At 38.5% G+C, this 18,866-nt stretch overlaps 1 protein-coding gene across 1 annotated transcript in view; it reads left to right on the plus strand.

The window, feature by feature from the left end:
* Positions 1-224: 224 nt before the first annotated feature.
* KCNC2 (potassium voltage-gated channel subfamily C member 2) overlaps positions 225-18,866 on the plus strand; it is a 183,391-nt gene continuing 164,749 nt past the window's right edge. The window contains exons 1-2 of the mRNA XM_060164766.1: positions 225-331; positions 825-1,524. Of these exons, the coding sequence (XP_060020749.1) occupies positions 844-1,524 (681 nt within the window). The 5' untranslated portion in view covers positions 225-331; positions 825-843. The remainder of the gene's footprint in view (positions 332-824; positions 1,525-18,866) is intronic.

Here is an 18,866-nt window from a genome sequence, read left to right on the forward strand (position 1 = left end):
TCCCAAGTAATAATAATTTCAACAATAGCAGTAATGTGAAAAGGAAATTGGATCAGGAAATTTGGGAGAGGTCTCCCTGGTGAAAGGCACCAGCAGGGACTTTTTTTTTGCTCTGACTTCCGCGTTCAGTCTATTTGCCTGGCCCGGGAAGGGGAGTAGAGGTCGCGCAAGGGGCACTCCCCGCGAGCCGGCAACAGCGGGATGTCCAGAGTTCACCGAGTTCAGCGTTTAGTGGGGGCTCGCCGCCCAGTCTGGGGGTCTCTCACCCAACACTGCCAAGTTGCCTGGGCAGAGAGAACTCCCTGCCTAAGGGAACAGCCTCCCGGAGAGGGTAGGAGGGAGAGGGTCTCGGACTATGAGGGAGGAAAGGGACGGGGCACTGGGAGAGGACGGGGGGTGGGGAGAGGGGGAGGGGAGGACTTAGGAGGGAAAGATAAGGGGTTTGGGGAGAGAGAGAGGGGGGAGAGTTAGGGGCTGGGAACAGGTGAGACTTGAGAGAGGACAGAGGACAGAGAAGGTGAAGGGTGAAAAGATGAAGGAGACAGAGCAGAGGGAGAAAGGTGTGAGGCGGGTAAAAGGTGTCAAGGAAGGTCAAGGAAGATTCGGACTGCTATCTCCTCAGTTCTCTAGAAACCTGGTAAAGGTATGATGCTTGAGGCGGGGACAGGGCTGGGCGCCAAACTCATCCTGGGAGGGCCCTTTGCCCCTCGCCTTTCTGTCAACCCTGCATCTTGGGACTCTCGGGCTGGGAGTGGGGGTGGGAGTCACAGCGCGGCTCCGCCGGCCGAGATCTTTAACTTGGTGCTGTGTTCGCCTCCCCCCAGTCATGTCTAAGGCACAGAGATGGGCAAGATCGAGAACAACGAGAGGGTGATCCTCAATGTCGGGGGCACCCGGCACGAAACCTACCGCAGCACCCTCAAGACCCTGCCCGGGACGCGCCTGGCCCTTCTCGCCGCCTCCGAGCCCCAGGGCGACTGCCTGAAGGCGGCGGGCGACAAGCTGCAGCCGTCGCCCCCTACGCTCTCGCCGCCGCCGCGACCGCCCCCGCTGTCCCCCGGGCCGGGCGGCTGCTTCGAGGGCGGCGCGGGCAACTGCAGCGTCCGCGGCGGCGGCGACTACCCCCGGGGCAGCCGCGAGTTCTTCTTCGACCGGCACCCGGGCGTCTTCGCCTATGTGCTCAACTACTACCGCACCGGCAAGCTGCACTGCCCCGCCGACGTGTGCGGGCCGCTGTTCGAGGAGGAGCTGGCCTTCTGGGGCATCGACGAGACCGACGTGGAGCCCTGCTGCTGGATGACTTACCGGCAACACCGCGACGCCGAAGAGGCGCTCGACATCTTCGAGACCCCCGACCTCATCGGCGGCGACCCTGGCGACGACGAGGACCTGGCGGCCAAGAGGCTTGGCATCGAGGACGCCGCGGGCCTGGGGGGCCCCGACGGCAAGTCCGGCCGCTGGAGGAGGCTGCAGCCCCGCATGTGGGCCCTCTTTGAGGACCCCTACTCGTCCAGAGCCGCCAGGGTAAGGCCAGAGTCGCCCCCTTCCCTGCTGCGCCAACTTCTCCCAACTCCTTCCGCAACTTCCTGTTTTCCGCCGAGGCCTCTGGGATGGGGGCAGGGGGAGAAGAGAACAGGGTTCCCTAACCAGGAGACGAGGGGCCCCTCCCGTGCAGGGTAAACTCAGGGACTCTGGCCCCGATCCTCCCTGCTCCCTACCCCCCGCCCCCCAGCATCCCCCTCCTCTCCTCCTCAACTGCAACTGAGATTTACTTCAGCAGATGGGACCGAAAGGGCAAATGTCGGCTACTCTGGGCGAGTCTGTCCGGACCCTTGTTCTGAAACCGCTATCACACTTTCTGTTGAGTTTCTTTTTCTAACTCTTGTTCCAACGTTTTCTTTAGCTCGGATGGCCCTTCAGGCCTTCTGGTCATCACTATTGGACCTTTACAGTGAGACCTGACACTGCTGCGCACCTGACTCCCCCAGAGCAGTGGCTCCAATTAGGGATCTAATCTGAGGACAGTAGAGGAGAAATGGAATATTTGTCCGTGGTTGGGCCGGGAGAGGGTGTGCCAGGAGGTTCATTTTGTGAAAATCTCCCGAATGTTGTTTGCGCCTGTGTCCTTCCAAGAGAGAGCAGTGCTGGGTTTACTTGTCCCCGTGAGTTGACGGGATAGCCCACCTGCACAGTGAATTTTGGAGTCTGATGCCTTTCCCCTTGTGCTGTATCTGTGTTTTCTACAGGTTGAACGCCAATTGGTCACTTTGGTGATCCTGGTTTAGTGGGAGTCTCTAAAATAAAGACTGGGTAATTTAGATTGTAGGCAACTTTATTATACTCTATAGATTGTGACCCCATCCTCAATTTTTCTTTTCAGTCTTTAGCTTGAGTGACAGTTTAAATTTAGTCCTTGATACCCACGATTAATTCTTCAAAATCCCAATGAAGAGATTATAAAAGTAACTAATAATGGTTTCTCTAGTTTTAAAGGAAAGAAAAGAAATATAAACAACCCAAAATTATACAGTATGTGAATGGTTTTTAATTATATGTGAGAACAGAGTACTGTATTTAGTTAAATCTTTGTAACTGCATGTGTCTGGTTTGCTTCTGACACCCAGAAAAGATTCCCCTTGGGCAGAATGGGAATTCTCCCAGCTTAACTTTGGCTATATCCTCATTATTGTGTTTCCCTGAATGTCAGAAGTCTCTGCATCTGAGATGTTGTGCAGCTGATAACATGTCAGAAGATGTGCTTCTGAAACCACTTTAGTAGAAGTCTGAGGATATGTTTTGTTTTCAATTTGAAATAGAATATCAAAGAGACAATTTAAAGCATTGCTACTTTATGGGATCTGGTATTTAAATGCATACATAAATTCTAGTATGCCCATGTTCTCATATTTGAATGTAGAATTACTAACTTCAACTCTGAAATCTTCCTTCTAAGACCATTCTATAAATTCAGCAAGAGTTGGCATTCAGGGGAAAAAAAGTGCATATTATTTATTTAAGTTAAATCATAGACTCATGACCCTTACCTCTGTTGTTTTGGATTTCAGCCGAGTGCTACAGTGCTCTTTCCACTTGGCAGCTAAAAAGATAATCTGCATTTGTTTTCAGACTCATCCTATAATTTTCTTATTTTATGTGGTACAAAAAAAGACAGGAAGTTTTATTATCTTTCCTCATAATAATAGAATACATTTTATTGTAGACCAGGTTGCACAGCAAAAACTTTAAGATGTTCAGTTTTTATTATTGCTATGGTAATTGATTCTATTGATTATTGGTCAATGGCTAGACTATTGAACTGAAAATAGTTTTTTTTTAAATCTTACTAAGATTTCATTGTAGTAATATTAAGGATTTGACCTGCATCCCTTTTAGGTGAGGAAAAGAACACAGATAGATTAGAGATTAGTACAAGGTCAAAGAGCCATTAGAAGCAGAATCAGCTCAGAATCATAGACCTGGAAAATTTCTTTGAGATCACCTCGTGAGGACCCTGTATTTTGTAGATGAGGAAAATGAAGACTGCAGATACTAAGTGAGGGCCAAGGTCATACAGCGAGTTATTAGCAGAGCCAAAATTATGCTGGAGGTCTCATGACATCCCCCCCAGGCCCTTTCCACCACAACCACTGATTATAACTGACTGTCTGGCTTGTGAAATCTCTGCATATAGTGTTGCTCTTGAGATTTAATGCAGCATAGGACAGTCACTAGAATTCTAACTTTGAAAGGTCATCTATGACATATGTGTGTATATATATATATATTTTTCCAGGTCTTTGGCTGTACCACCCAACATTAGAGTGCAAATATGGGATTCCAGTTTTCTTAAAATGAAGCCTGTTTTAACTTTCCATTTTTATTGACCAGTTGATATGTAATGTTTTCCTTTTTGTTCAGATTGGCTAACATTTGTGGGACTTGTCTTCAAGAAAATCCCTTTTCAAATTATTAGGGGTTGCCTGAAGAATACTCAGAAGTCACCATTCTATTTAAATGTGATTTAATATTTTTATATGGACACTTTTAGTTCAGATGATTGACAGACAATGTTATCTGACTAATTTGATAAATAGAATTACATTGGGAGGTCACTGGATGAAATTATATTTTGCATGGACATGATTCTAGGAGACATAAAATCAATTATCAAGTGGTTTGTTTTAGCTGTGGTCTTACTGTCACAAGTCTCATTCTTAATAGAAGTATTTAACTTTTATAAGCCCTCTTACTTTTCATTTTACATTAGTTCATCTTTTATTGATATACTTGAGATGAACAATTTTAACTGTCCAAATTCTATTTTCAATTTGTTACACCTGTTTCAACATTGTCCTTATCCTTTCCCAACATTGAGGAGATTGGCTCAATTTTATAATAGACATGTTTAATTTCTAACTTTTATGATCTAAAGTGGAAGACTGAAACAAGAGTGATAGGAACTGGATAATTAATTGAATTCTACAACATTGTATTTTTGCCTTTTGTTTTGGTTGGCATTTCCCCCTCCTCTATTACTTTTAATTTATGATGTAAATACATATTTGAGAGGTCTAAATTGTTCAGGTTAACTTGGTAAATAAGTTTATACTTTTCATTTATGAATTGTATCCTTAAGAATAGTATTCCAAAGTAGAAATTTATAAAAATTTAAATATAAGTTGTCATGGAAACCTGTTGTTCAGAAAATGAGATCAGGAAAGAAAAGGTGAGATTATTCCGTTGATGCCATTGAGTGATACTTACAAATAGTAAAAAACAAGGAGGCGTAGATGTTTTTGTAAAAATGTTCTGCATTGTGTATTTCCAATTTAATGTCTAAGTTTTAGAAGGAAATGAAGCTTGTATGCGCTTTCCTATGAAGGCATATAATAGTAAGTGAACAGGCACCAGGCAGAAATTCTTTAATAGAACTTCTAGATTTTTTAGAAGTTTGAAAGATAATATAAGCGCAAAATTTCCCAATATTACAGAGCTAAGAGTGGTTATATTAGATCTCCCTCTTCTTTTCACTTATTTTTTGGGGGAAGGAGGGAAAGTGATTGAATTAGGTTCTGGTCTAGAGTGTGGCCCTTCCTTGGCAGCATGTGTATCTTTGATTACCTGATAGACCATTTTTTTTTTTTTTTTTTACTCTCAAAGAGAATTTTAGAAAAGAAAAACAAAACAAAACAAAAAAACTGCCATAGAACCATATTTAAGATGTTGGCTTTTTGGTGTGGGTCTGGATCACTTCGTATATGTTCTCCAGACCTTTATCTATATACCACTATATGCAGATAATCCTGACTATACTTGGATTATGATAGTGAATCCACCATTTTTATAATCTTGAAAATATACTTTATTAGTATTTTAAATTGTTTATTTCCACAGCATTACTAAAATATACTCCTTAAAACTATTAAAATTTAAACTTAAATATCTAGAATTGGATTCAGAATTGCAAATATGTAATTTACTTTCTATGGGCCATTTTTTCCTCTACCTCAAAGCACCAAACAAAACAGGAGAGAAATTATCTAAGTAGCTATTTGCTAGCTTTAAGTGTAACGTTTAATTTTAAAAAATTATAATAAGGCAAAGACAATTTGAGTCATATATTAAGATTAAAGAAAGAAAGTGTATTAATTCTTGTTTTGTGAGCCTTGCTCCAGTTAAAAGAATTAATGGTCAAATATAGCTTGTTTATAAAATATTGCTCTTAATTATTAAAATTTTAGAATGTTTATTTAGTCAGTGAATACTGATTATGCAGTCACTGTACCAGAAACTATGTAAGCTACTGGGAATGCATGAGAAGATATAGTGCTTTGCCCTCAATAAGCTCGCCACTCTATTTATAATAAGATATCTCCTAAAACATTATCTATTCAATTAAAAATGCAACAAAATAACAACAAACAAAATTCCAGAAATATTATAGATGTTTTCCTCAAAAAAAAATCTCACATAGAAATATTGCCTAGATGTGCAGGAAAATATTCCATCTAGAAATGATGGTCTCAGAAATTCCCTGGCGACCCACTGGTTAAGACGCCCGTGCTTTCACTGCAGAGGGCCCAGGGTTCAATCCCTGGTTGGGGAACTAACATCCCACAAGCTGCAGGGGGTGACCAAAAAAAAAAAAAGAAATGATGGTCTTAAGGTATTGTTAGTCTTTATTTTATTATGTGAAAATGTTAGGCTTTTTCAATCTTGATTTTTCTGTTTTTCAAAGTGATTTATACACTCTCTTTCTGCAGCATTATTGAAGAATATGTTAAACGATGTACATATACCAAACAACTGAATTATTTGCAGTGTGGTCGAGTGTCTTCATCCCTTGCATTTTAATTACAAGTTATGACCAACCATATGACAATGCAAATCCAAACTTCAGGCCCCTAAAAAGAGTTTGGTGTAATAGTCTGGTGTGTTTGCATTTGCTGTATAAGCATCTAAGTGTCCTTTGACCTTTTCCAGGCCACTAATTGTATAGTTCATAAATTAATTTTATTCTTATATTCTGAGCATTGGATAAGATCAAAGAGTGCCTCATTCAACATATAATTTTAAAAAAACAGGTAACTCTAATAGAATTGTATTTTCAGTAGTGTATTTTATCACAAACTAGGTGATCTGATCCATTGCTGGGGCATTAGGCATGCCAAAGGTGAATAGCTGGACAGATTAGGTATGACTTTTTTCTGTTATATTTTCCCAAGAGTTCATCTGTAGAACTGAGTTAACAATACTAAATGAGAGTCAAGGAAATTTTTCTTCTCTGTCAAGAAGCTTATTTTCAAAGCAAGTGAAAACAAGGAAATGTGTAGGTTTATAAAGAAATGCAGGTCAACCTTTCCCATTAGAAATATGTATCATTACTATTTATTTTTACTACTGCAAATAAAGTAAATGCAGTTTTTAGATCTCATATATTTTTCAAATTCTGAGTCATTTATCCTTTTTATTATGGCAACCTTTAAAGTATATCTGAATGAAATAGTAAAGGACACTAAAGGACTGATAACATATAAAAACAGATCTCCATAAGGAAATATAGAGTGGCAACATAATCTAAACAATAACCATCAATATATGATATAAACTTAATTCAATTCTTTTTGAAGTATGAAGGGCTTTTCTTTTGGAAGAGCAGTCAAGATTTTTTTTTTTTTATGACAGGATAGCATTGCTTTTTTGCTTTTCTCATAGGTTGAAGGGTGGTGATTAATTTTAATACTCTGTAGTCAATATTTTCTCAGAAAGTGACTAAAATGTGGGTGTTGGGAGGAGAAGAGACTAGAAGTAGAGAATATATGGAAACAGCATTGGAAAAATGCCTGAGTTGGAATCCATGAGACCTAGGCACTAACCTTGATTTCACAACTAGCTGTGTGACCTTAAAGAATTTACTTCATCTTCTTGAGTCTTGATATCCTTCAGCCTTATTCTGAAAGAAAAAAATGGGGATGACACACTGGACTAGATAAGTATCCAAACTTCCTTCCAGCTCTAAGATTTTGAGGTTTGGAGGAAAAATAAGGATAGTGATTGCTAAAAATCCCTTGGGTGGGGGGAACAGTATGTCTGCACTGGTTTTGATTGTACTCTAGGGACCATCACCCTAATAGGGTAAACTAGTATGGATTTCTTTTGTTTTTTGCATTTTAACTTTCTGCCCTTCTTTTTCCCTACAGCTGTTGGGTAACTGCTGCTCTGGTTACCATAGAAACAGGTTAGCTCCTAGCTTCTTGTTTCCATTGAAAACAGCTTTCTCTCAACCACATATTGATCTCAGGAAGTCATTTTGCTGTGGCTCTGTCATGAAACCCATAAAGATGATCGGCTCTGTCATTTCCTAAGTCTAAGATTCAGTGCAGGTGTATACCCATCCACCCACAAGGATAACTGATTAGATAATCTCAGTTTTATTTCCATTTGAATAGAGCCTTGTCAAAGACACCAGCGTTTTCCCCTTCCCGTATCTTATACAGAAGGGAAAGTCTTACTCACTTGAGGATTTACAGGTATGCCTAACACATTGAAGTGTTTACAAAATAGTGTCAAATTATTTAGTCCTAATCTCTTTCACAGCTCACTCTATCAGAGTAAGCATAGGGAATGGTATGCTGTCTAGCACACTTCATAAGCTTGTATTTTAATGTACTCATTAATGAAGACTATTTCAAGAGAAATATATGTAGGTATTATATAGAGCACCATATTTCTCTTTTGGGAAAAAATAGTTTTTCTATTTCAGTATATACATATTTACATAAAAACATATTCACTGGCATACTGTAGATACACACTCAGGATTTGTATATGTTTATAAAATTTTTATATGGATAAATGAAGGAAGAGACTCATGGGAGTATTGCTTAAAGTTTTGATTGAGAATATTAATTTGTATGTGTGCATGTGCATATTTATATATATAATATATACTCTTTGAATGAGATTGGTATATAAAACAGACTTCTAGTGTGCATGAGACTTAGAATTGGAAGGAAACTGGTGATCACCTGACACAGTTACCTCAACTCACAGAAAAAGCAGCTGGCTTGTTCATAGCCTTGGCTAGTTAGTGACAGTAGCAGGGCTAGAATTTAGATCTTCTGACCCCTGGCGCTCTTCGCATTCAATCTTGATTGCTTAGTCTGGGTTGGGTTTAACGTTAGGTGCACAGATTTTAGCTTCTGGGAAGCAGTAAGTATGTTAGTTGGGGTAGGGTCTGTCCTCTTCCATGTCCTATTGTCACTGTTTTAGATATTCCCTCTATTTCCAGATCCCCTCCAGATGAATCCTTCCATTGCTGCCTTCTCTACCAGTTCTATATCTTACTGTTCTACTACCTTTAAAGCCTCAAAACTAACCTGCCTGTGCACTTACCTCCTATTTTTTCCCTTTATCCTTGTGTGTGTGTGTCTTTTGTAATATGTTTTTCTACTTTTATTGGACTTATTGCCTTTGGAATTTTTAAATGCAGCCCTAGTTCAACCTATTGGTGATGGTTAATGTGTTTTATAGAACATTCTTTTCTCACATGTAATTAACCAGATCATGGTTGGCTTTACACAGGAATAACTGGTAAATCAGAGTGAAAGATACTTGGAGTGGTTTTTAAGATCTGAAAATGAGATTATATATTGTTTGAGGTCAGCAAATACAGGACAGAAAAACTTTTCCTCAACCTTCTTTTAGTAGACAGTTATCCACAGGTGGTGTTTCCTTCCTTGTGGTGGGATGTAAAGCAGCATTATAATTTTTGGAATGTTTGAAAGAACGCATTTATAGGAATCAAAACAGAAGAAGTTTCTGGTAATATTGGGAAAAAAGTACTCCATAATTGCTATGGTTAGTTGATTGACCTTTTCTTCTGAAAGCTCATAATGATAGAGACATCTTTGTAATCTGACATTTCCTCAGTGTTCATGTATTAAGAAAATCCTATGCAGACACCTCAGTGTCATCTTCATTTTCTGTTTGAATACTCTGGTGGGTTTGCTGTCAGCTCTTGGAGCTTTGCCATTCTTTATGTATCTGACAACGTTGCTGATATCTTTAAAAACTGGAGCAAAGGTCAAGATAGCCCTTCTTGGCAAGTGATATGTGATTTGGTCTCAGCAATGGAAGGTGTTCTCCTTTGAGTTGTCTCCATGGAGAAAGTCCAAGTGACGAAAATATGCCACCTTTTGACCACAGACATTCTCTTATTTTACACCAATACCTTGTCCAGAATTTGAAAGTTATTCACTAAATGATAAAATGCAAATTTTTTTATAAAATAAAGTGATCCTAGATAATATTGTCATGATATCCAAATAATATTGTTAATTCTAAATTTAAGACATGTTTATGAATTATGTTTAAGCAAAAACAATTTGGATGAATATAAAATTATTCATTGAGTAGTTTGTCAGATTGGGCTTAATGAAAGGGAGAGATTATTCAGAATTTCTGTAAATTTTGTATCTGTGTTTGTAAATTATACAACAGAAATTCAGGTATAGGGTTCCTTATATTTCTGTTTATTGATTAAGGATAAAATGCCATTTGCTAAAAGTGAATATTGTGTAATAACTGTATTGGAAATAATGGCAAAGTAATCATAACAAGAGGAAGCTTCCTTACTATTGGGCTGGCCGAAAAGTTCATTCGGATTTTTCAGTAAGATGTTATGGAAAAACCCGAATGAACTTTTTGGCCAACCCAATATATTAATTTGGATAAAATTGTTATTTAGGAAAACAGAACAATGCATCATTATAGTTTGATTTACTGTTTAAATTGTCCTGTTTCTCTCTTGGGGTGAATAGCGAGAGGGCAATTATGAAAATTATTAAAATACTCTTAATGAAACCCATCTTTCATATAAATTGAGTAGGAAATGGACAGAACAGAGATTTAGCTGGCCCTTTTTTTGTGCAAATGGAATCTAAAGTAGCAAGTAGCCTTTTTTTTTTTTTTTAGCTGGAACTTTATTATCAGGCCTGAGTGACCTATGAGGGTCATATAAAATGATTAGTGGGTGCATCAAGTTGAACAACCATCATATTTGTATCATGATGGAGAAACATTTGTGAGCTTATGCTTAATTCCTAGGTTCAAAATGGTGTTGACTGTGCTTTGATATTTGGAGTACAATGCTAGAGATATAAAATTCATGCAAATTAATGAAATCAAATACATTTTAATGTACTAATAGGCTGCAATGACATTCAAAATGGATTAGTCTTAATTCAGAAACAGGATTCTTTAGTTGTTTCACCTTCTCCTGAGAGTCCAGTGCTCAGTTTTTAGTTGTAACATGTGCATACTATCAGTTCTTCAGTTTTTTTAAAATTTAGTGATTGTTTTCAATACTTATTCATTTTTCTATTTATGTATTAATCATGGATTTAATTCATCTTAAATTTCTCTATATAGGTGATTTCTTGGTAACTTTACTTTTGAGTACTTGACTTTGTGCTTCACTGCTAGGTTTCTTTGTCAACAACATTTTGTGTTTCCTCTACCTTGGCTTGCATCACTTGGTTGATGAAGTAGTGTGCCGTCACCAGGTATTAGTACATTTTTCTCAGCTAAACAAACTGGAAGCATCAAAGATGAAAGTTTTCAAATGCCTTTGAATCTCTCTGCTGACAGTTATTGAGCTTCAACTATTGGCCAAAACTAGGTTAGTACTGAGAATGCAATGGTTAAAATTTGGCATTTGCCTTCAAAATGCTTGTATTCTATTGGAAAAGAACAACTGTATGTCCATAGTTACAATATAATGCATTAACACTATAATAGAGATATTGGTATAGTGTGGACACACAGATTTGGGAAGGACCCAGTCTCCTATACAGAGGAGATGAGATTTTAGTTAACGGGCAAGAGATAAAGTTTTTCCCAGCAATCAAGGATTAGGTTAACAGAGTAGTGTGCAAACATGGAAGTTTGATAGAGAATACCATGCCATGTTATATGGGGTAATAAAAGGATCAGAAGGCAGGAAAACAAGCTTCAGAGGAAGAGAGGGCTTCTGGGCTTATAAATGAGATTTTCTAATGAGATGGATATTCAGTCCAGGGCAGGAATAAACACTGTTATCTCAGTTTATTCCAAAATAGTGGTTCTGAAACTTAGATAGGAATAATTTAAGATGATGACTAAAATTTTTACTTCCCAGGTCTCACTGCAGTAGGATTTGGATAGGAGTCAGATAAGATGAACATCTTTGGGGTTGTAGTTGGCTACTGACCCAGTACATGACAGTACTGTGATGTGACTGCTGCCAAAGCAAATACAATTTAACAGTGAATTAAGATAATAATCATGCTTGGACCAGTATCAAAGTGTGTTTTCTAGATCTGCAGCTCTTCAGGGTGTTAACAGATGTTGCCCCTCAAAAGAGTTCCATGGACAGATGAACTCAGAGACTAGTTTAAAACAAAGTTAACTAGGTTTTTATTTTTTAATTTTATTATTATTATTAATATCATTTTTACTACAGCTCTTTTTCAGGCCAAAGAGTTGAAGGACTAGCTGACAGTTGGTTTTGAGATGCGAGTGAATTAATGCGAAGTGAAGTGGTGTGAATTAAAACTCAGTTGGCTGAGTTCGAATCCTGACTGTACCACTTGCTTGCTGTATAACTTTCACAAAGTTGCTTCTTTAAGCCTCCCTCTTTTCATCTGGACTGGGGAGATAATAATTTTATCTGACTCAAGGAATCGTTAGAAGGGTGGATTGAGCATAGTCATGTTCAGAAGCCAGCATAGTGCCTGGTTCTCTAAATTTTAGCTGTAATATTATTATCATCATCGTCATCATCATCACTATTCTTTACGACAAGCATTGCTTATTTTGGGAGATAGTGTGGTTACAATAGCCCACCTTAAGGGAACTTTCTAGCATTTAGAATGTTAATAAAAAAATAAGTTGTCTGTTCCTGAGATTTTTCGTATGGGTCTTGGATTACTGTCCAGAAAATTGTAGGAGTAATTCTATCCCTAATGAATAAAGGGTGATTAATTAGAACAATATCTAATGTGTATGTATTATATACCAGGCATTTTACGAGTGGCAAGGTAAAGGCATATTTCCCGCCTTTAAGGAGTTGTGGTGTCCTGGAGGAGAACAGAAGGGAAATGATAGTGCAGTGTCAGGAGAGCTCCAGTAGAAGTTAACGTAGTCTTGCCAAGGTGGGAAAAAGACTTCCTGGAGGAAATATGCCTCTGTTGGTACCAGAAGATGAAGAGGAGGAAATAGCCAGACTTTTTAGAGAGAAGAGCTGAAACAAAGTCCTAAAAGGGAAAGAAGGCAAGGCCTGTGCAAGATACTGTAAGTAATTCAGGACAGCTACAGCGTTGCGTGAGGGATGCGGAGATAGGGCAGGAGACAGAAGCTGAGGTTGGATCCAGAGGCTTGGTAAGCTCTGTTGAGAAGGTCTGGTCTTCCTCTGGTGGTAGTGGGGAGCTTTTGAAGGATTTTAAGCAGAGCAATGGCAGGCATGTTTGTAATTGGGAATATTATTCTGAAACCTTTATACTTGAAGAGGGGATGGGGCTGGGGAAAATGAGTACAAGTTTCTCAGAAGAGCTGCAGTTTAGCATGTTATTGCAGTAATCCAGGTCAGAGATACCTGTGATCTTAATTAAAACAGTGGCCAGAGGGAGGAAGTAAAATGAACATAATTAAAGTGGAATTGTCTATTAATTACATGCAGTGAATGAGGCAGAGAGAGACGTCAAGAATGTCTCCCTAGTTTCTGTTTGCACAATGGAACAAGACAAACTTTATGACTTTTTTCTAATTCAAGAGTCAGTGGTTATATGATTTGAGAAATCAACAGTTATTCTTTCATGGGATTTAACACTGTAACATATATATATATATATATATATATATATATATATATATTTTTTTTTTTTTCCCCCGGTACGCGGGCCTCTCACTGTTGTGGCCTGTCCCGTCGCGGAGCACAGGCTCCGGGAGCTCAGGCTCAGCGGCCATGGCTCACGGGCCCAGCCGCTCCGCGGCATGTGGGATCCTCCAGGACTGGGGCACAAACCCGTGTCCCCTGCATCAGCAAGCGGACTCTCAACCACTGCGCCACCAGGGAAGCCCTATAATATTTTGTATTATGTTTTGTGGTTTATCTTTTATACTTCAGTACCAATTACTCGATTATTAATAGCTATTTCATAGATTTTATAGTTGTGAAATTAGATGCAGAGTATGCCCCTTAAATTTTTTGGTTGCAGTAATTCACCACCATAAAAAGGTGGTGAGGAGTAAGAAGTCCTCTGTACAATAAATGTCAGCTTTTTTGGTTTAAAGCCCAAGAAAATAATATTAATTTTTGCATAATTTCTATGAAATGGAACTGACTAGTTCAATATAGTAGCTCATGTAGACTCCAAAACTAGAAGCTTAAAGTGAATTGGAGATTTAAAAAATACCAAGAAGATTCTGTGGCTTTAAAATACTCTTTTAAATTGCTTTAAATAAATATTTCCTTTAGATAAAAGTCCAGGAAGGAGCAAAGGTAGTGAGGAAGAAAAGCAGAAATGAAAACAGGCACCAAAGGAGTTAAAATGGGAAGAAGATGGTGTGTTCAGATCCAAGGCAGAGTAATTCCTTCTAAAGCATTAATGTACCATGCTATTTTCTTGCTTACAACCTTGTTATCCCTTTCCTTTGGCTACATATTAAACTATATTTTCCTTAGTCTGGCTCTCCAGAATCTGCCCATCATCCATAAACATAATAATAGCTCTCACAGCTCTACCAGTCAGACTGCATGCTTTGCCATTCCTGAATAGGAGGTGCATTCACACTGTTGCACATTTGTGCACTGTTTTCACAGCCTAGAATACTTTCTTCTCCTCTATGTAACAAGTTGATTCAGTCATCTTTCAATAGCCTGTATAATTATCAAGTCTTACTTGACACCTTCTAAACTCTCTCAAAAGCAGTTCATTTCTTCCTCTGAGTTTCTCTATCACTTTGTAGATACAGTATTACAGCATTTAACTGGCTGTATTAGTTTCTCTGAGTTGTTGTAGCAAACTACCACAAACTTGATGTCTTGAAACAACAGAACTTTATTCTCTCATAGTTCTAGAGGCTAGAAGTCTGAAATCCAGGTCTCAGCAGGATTGGTTTCTTTTGAAGGTTTTGAGGGAAAAATCTGCTCCATGGCTCTCTCCTAGCTTCTGGTGGTTCCTGGCAATCTTTGGTGTTCCTCGATTTGTAGTCACGTCACTCCAATCTCTGCCACCCTTTTCACAAGCTGATCTTCCTTGTGTGTCTCTCTCAGTTTTCTCTTCTTATAAAGACACTAATTTTTGGATTATAGCCCTTACTAACCCAGTATGACCGCATCTTAATTTAACTAATTACAATACCTCTGCAAAGATGCTATTTCAAAATAAGGACATTCTGAGGTTTGGGGTGAATATGCATGTGGGTTGATACCATTTAACCCGGTACACTGACTTTTCCATTTGGGCAACATTTTTGTAGTATCCAGTAAATCATTTATTTTCTGACTTCTCCTTTTCCATTTCAGTATGTTCTCATTTAATGGATAGAGTGTCTTCAGGAATCTCTGTGAAGATACCAGTTAAATAATTTTTAAAGTTCTGTCTCGTTTCTGGTATTAACTCTGGTCCCTCTATGGGTATTTTTTTTCTATTCTTTCACCTTTGTTCTTTTTTATAGTATTTATTTTCTTGAAATATCTTTTCCTTTGAAAGAGAGTGGGGGTGATTATAGTGTTTTGTGGGTAGATAGGCAGGATCATGCAGAAACAAAGAATTCCCTTCAGGGTGTGTAGGGAGGAGCAGGTGGGCAAGCTAGGGACCCTCTCAAGGCCTAAGAAAGGAAGCTGTATTTGGGGAAAGAAATTTAGTGAATTTCAGTTAATGCAGGGTGACCTTTCTCTTTTCTTTTTCTCCATGCTCTTTGAGGAAATCTGAGGTACTAAGAAGTTTACTTTACTTTTCTCTATCACACCAACACACCTAATAGAAACTGTCTGCTCTACTGTTGAATCTCTACATAATTTAGAGAGCTATTCTTGCTGGCTATATCCTGAGGGAAAATTCTATAGCCAGCCACTAAAGTAATTCAGGAACTTCCAAGGAGTTGTCCCACAGCCAGCTCCTTGTATTAGGGCCCGTTGCCTCTGGTTCCTCTGGCTTCTGGATCTCTGTGGGAAGAATTGGACCAACTCCCAGAAAAGCTTCCTCTTGCACCTGTATTGAATTCCATTCTCCCTCTCCCCTGAATCTGCGTCTCGATTCGTTCAATTCTGTTTGCTTTATATCTTAGTATTTCTGGGTCAGTGATAGCAATGTTTCCTGTTTTCTATCCCTGTGATATTTTTTCATCACTTTTAATGAGACGTGGCCAAGGAGATGAGGTATACTATCTTCCGCTAGAATTTGATTGTATGTATATAGACTTCTTGCCCATACTCCTTACGAACTTCTGCATAGGGGCACCGTTCCATTCTTGTTGTTGTTCTCCAGAGTCATGCTCAGTGTCTGGTAGTTTTCTCAGTGGGTTTTTATTACCATATGAACAATTCCATTAGTTCTCTTATCTACAAGAATGTATTCCTCTATGATTCTTCCCTACAAAGTCATTGTTTCTTCTTACCTTCTTTGGGCCCACCTTCTTTAACTACTTTTTGTCTCTTCTGGTCCCCAAATATATATTCCTAGTGAAGAAATTCAAAGCCGACGTGTAGTGTGTGACTTTATCATTGCTATAAGAAGCTTGTTAGACTAACATTAATACAAAATCCTAGAAAATTATCACTTGGAGAACAGTGACACTTTAATTTATCATCTGTCCACTGAAAATACATTTGTAAGAACATGAACATTGATGGTTAAACAGATGTTTGTGGTACTTAAAGTTCCCCAATAAAGTAACAGCATCAAGCTGAAATAATGTTTACATATTAGTGTGCTTTAATTTTTTACACAGAGACATTGCCAGTGGGACCAAATGCTTAGTCCTTATTTTACAGAGAAACATCTGACTGACGATAATAGATGGCACTGATTGTCCTGCTTATTACATGGAAACGGGGCCATCAGTGAAGGGTGCTGTGTTCTAAGAAAAGACGCTGAAGAATGGACGTTGTAGCAGCAAGCAAATTAGACAAGGAGAACAGAAAAAAAAAAAAAGATTCTTATTCATCAGAGTATTGTTATCTCATTTCATTTAATATAATGGAAATATCCAAGGTGACTTTTTCCTCATGCTACCTAGAATACAGTTTATCAAACCAGTGCAGTAATGAAGACCATTACATCTAAAACCTAATTATGCTCAGATATTCTCTCTAAATTGTGGCAAATATGAAGACTGAGAAAGACATTTAAAGAAACATATATACATTATAGTGGTCATGCAAATAGAAGGAATTGGAAAAGCCTTCATTTATACAAATATATTGTATATATTATAGACATCAAGTAAAACTTTATTGTTTTTAGGAAAAACCATTGTGAGATAGTAGATAAAATAAAAATTATAAAATAAATCATAGTATTCAAAACAGAATAATTTTAGGACAAATTTATGTTTTTAAGATAGGGGATCATTGTAGTTTATTTATTTATTTTTTGCGGTACACGGGCCTCTCACTGTCATGGCCTCTCCCGTTGCGGAGCACAGGCTCCGGATGCTCAGGCTCAGTGGCCATGGCTCACAGGCCCAGCCGCTCCGCGGCACATGGGATCTTCCCGGACCGGGACACGAACCCATGTCCCCTGCATCGGCAGGCGAACTCTCAACCACTGCGCCACCAGGGAAGCCCTATTTTTCTTTTTAATTTATTATTTATAAATTTATTTTATTTATTTATGTTTGGCTGTGTTGGGTCTTCGCTGCTGTGCGCGGGCTTTCTCTAGTTGTGGCAAGCAGGGGCTACTCTTTGTTGCGGTGCGCGGGCTTCTCATTGCGGTGGCTTCTCTTGTTGCGGAGCATGGGCTCTAGGCACACGGGCTTCAGTAGTTGTGGCATGTGGGCTCAGTAGTTGTGGCTCGCGGGCTCTAGAGTGCAGGCTCAGTAGTTGTGGCGCACGGGCTTAGTTGCTCTGCGGCATGTGGGATCTTCCCAGACCAGGGCTCGAACCCATGTCCCCTGCATTGGCAGGCTGATTCTTAACCACTGCGCCACCGGGGAAGCCCAGGAAACCCTATTTTTAAAATACAAAGTAGTCTTAAATCATAAAAGTAAGTGTTCTTATGATGGACAATTAAGGGAGTATATAATAGACGAAAAAAGAAAATAGCCATTTTGTCCCCCAAAGGCTATTAGAAATTTACTATAATTATTTTATTTTTATTTCCTCTAAGATAATTTTAGTCATAGGGGTATAGAGAGTTTTTTTATCCAATATTTAATCTTTGTAATCAGGAACACAGTACCTTCCGATTTTATTCAAATCTGGTTTTACATCTCAAAAAAGAATTATATCGTTTACTTCATATATGTCCTATGTGTTTACTTCAAGTATTATACTATATATTTTATGTTTAGTTGGTATTGTGAATGGGATCTTGCTCTCCATTACATTTTAACTAGTTATTGATGGCATATGAGTAAGAACTACTTTTAGTATATTAATCATATGTATAGTTATCTTACTGAATCCTTATTGATAGAAATAGTATTTCAGTTTATTGTTTTAGGTTTTGTGGATATGCCATATATGTAAACAATAATTCATTTTATGATTAATATATCTTTTATTTTTTATTTTTATTATATGTATATAATTGGTAACTATATTTATTGTCATAATTTTCAGATATATTTGTACCTGTTTAAAAAATGACCACTATTACTTTCTGTCATTATTTCTCATTTTTGAGTCAATTTGGAAACACGTCTTTGTGATACGCTATATATTTTAAAATTTATTTTTTAAGAATGAGTTGAGTATGATATATTTTTGTGGGTATTCATAGATCTGAGGATATCTTTCTGTTGCATTGACCTATGAAAATTATCTTGGCTACGTTTAGAATTTTTGGATACACAATTTTGATCACTAGAATCTGCGGTTTCTGTCTCATATTTAGAAATAATGAAAGTAGAAGAAAAAAGAGAATAGGGAAATTCCCTGTGCTATAAGCACAGGCAGGAGCACTAAACAAATCTTGGCCCCAAGAAGGACATCTCTTTCTGCAAGTTCCACTTCTACTTCCACCTTTAGTCTCCAGTTTTCTTGGTATTCTGCAGCCAAGATTCAGAATTGTCCTGAATTTCCTCCTAATCCATTTATGTCCTAGCATAACCTCTCTTAAGAGGCAGCATATTGTGGTGGCTAAGAGTAGAGATCTTGG

Source organism: Lagenorhynchus albirostris, chromosome 11, assembly GCF_949774975.1.
Source record: "Lagenorhynchus albirostris chromosome 11, mLagAlb1.1, whole genome shotgun sequence".
Lineage (NCBI taxonomy): Eukaryota > Metazoa > Chordata > Mammalia > Artiodactyla > Delphinidae > Lagenorhynchus > Lagenorhynchus albirostris.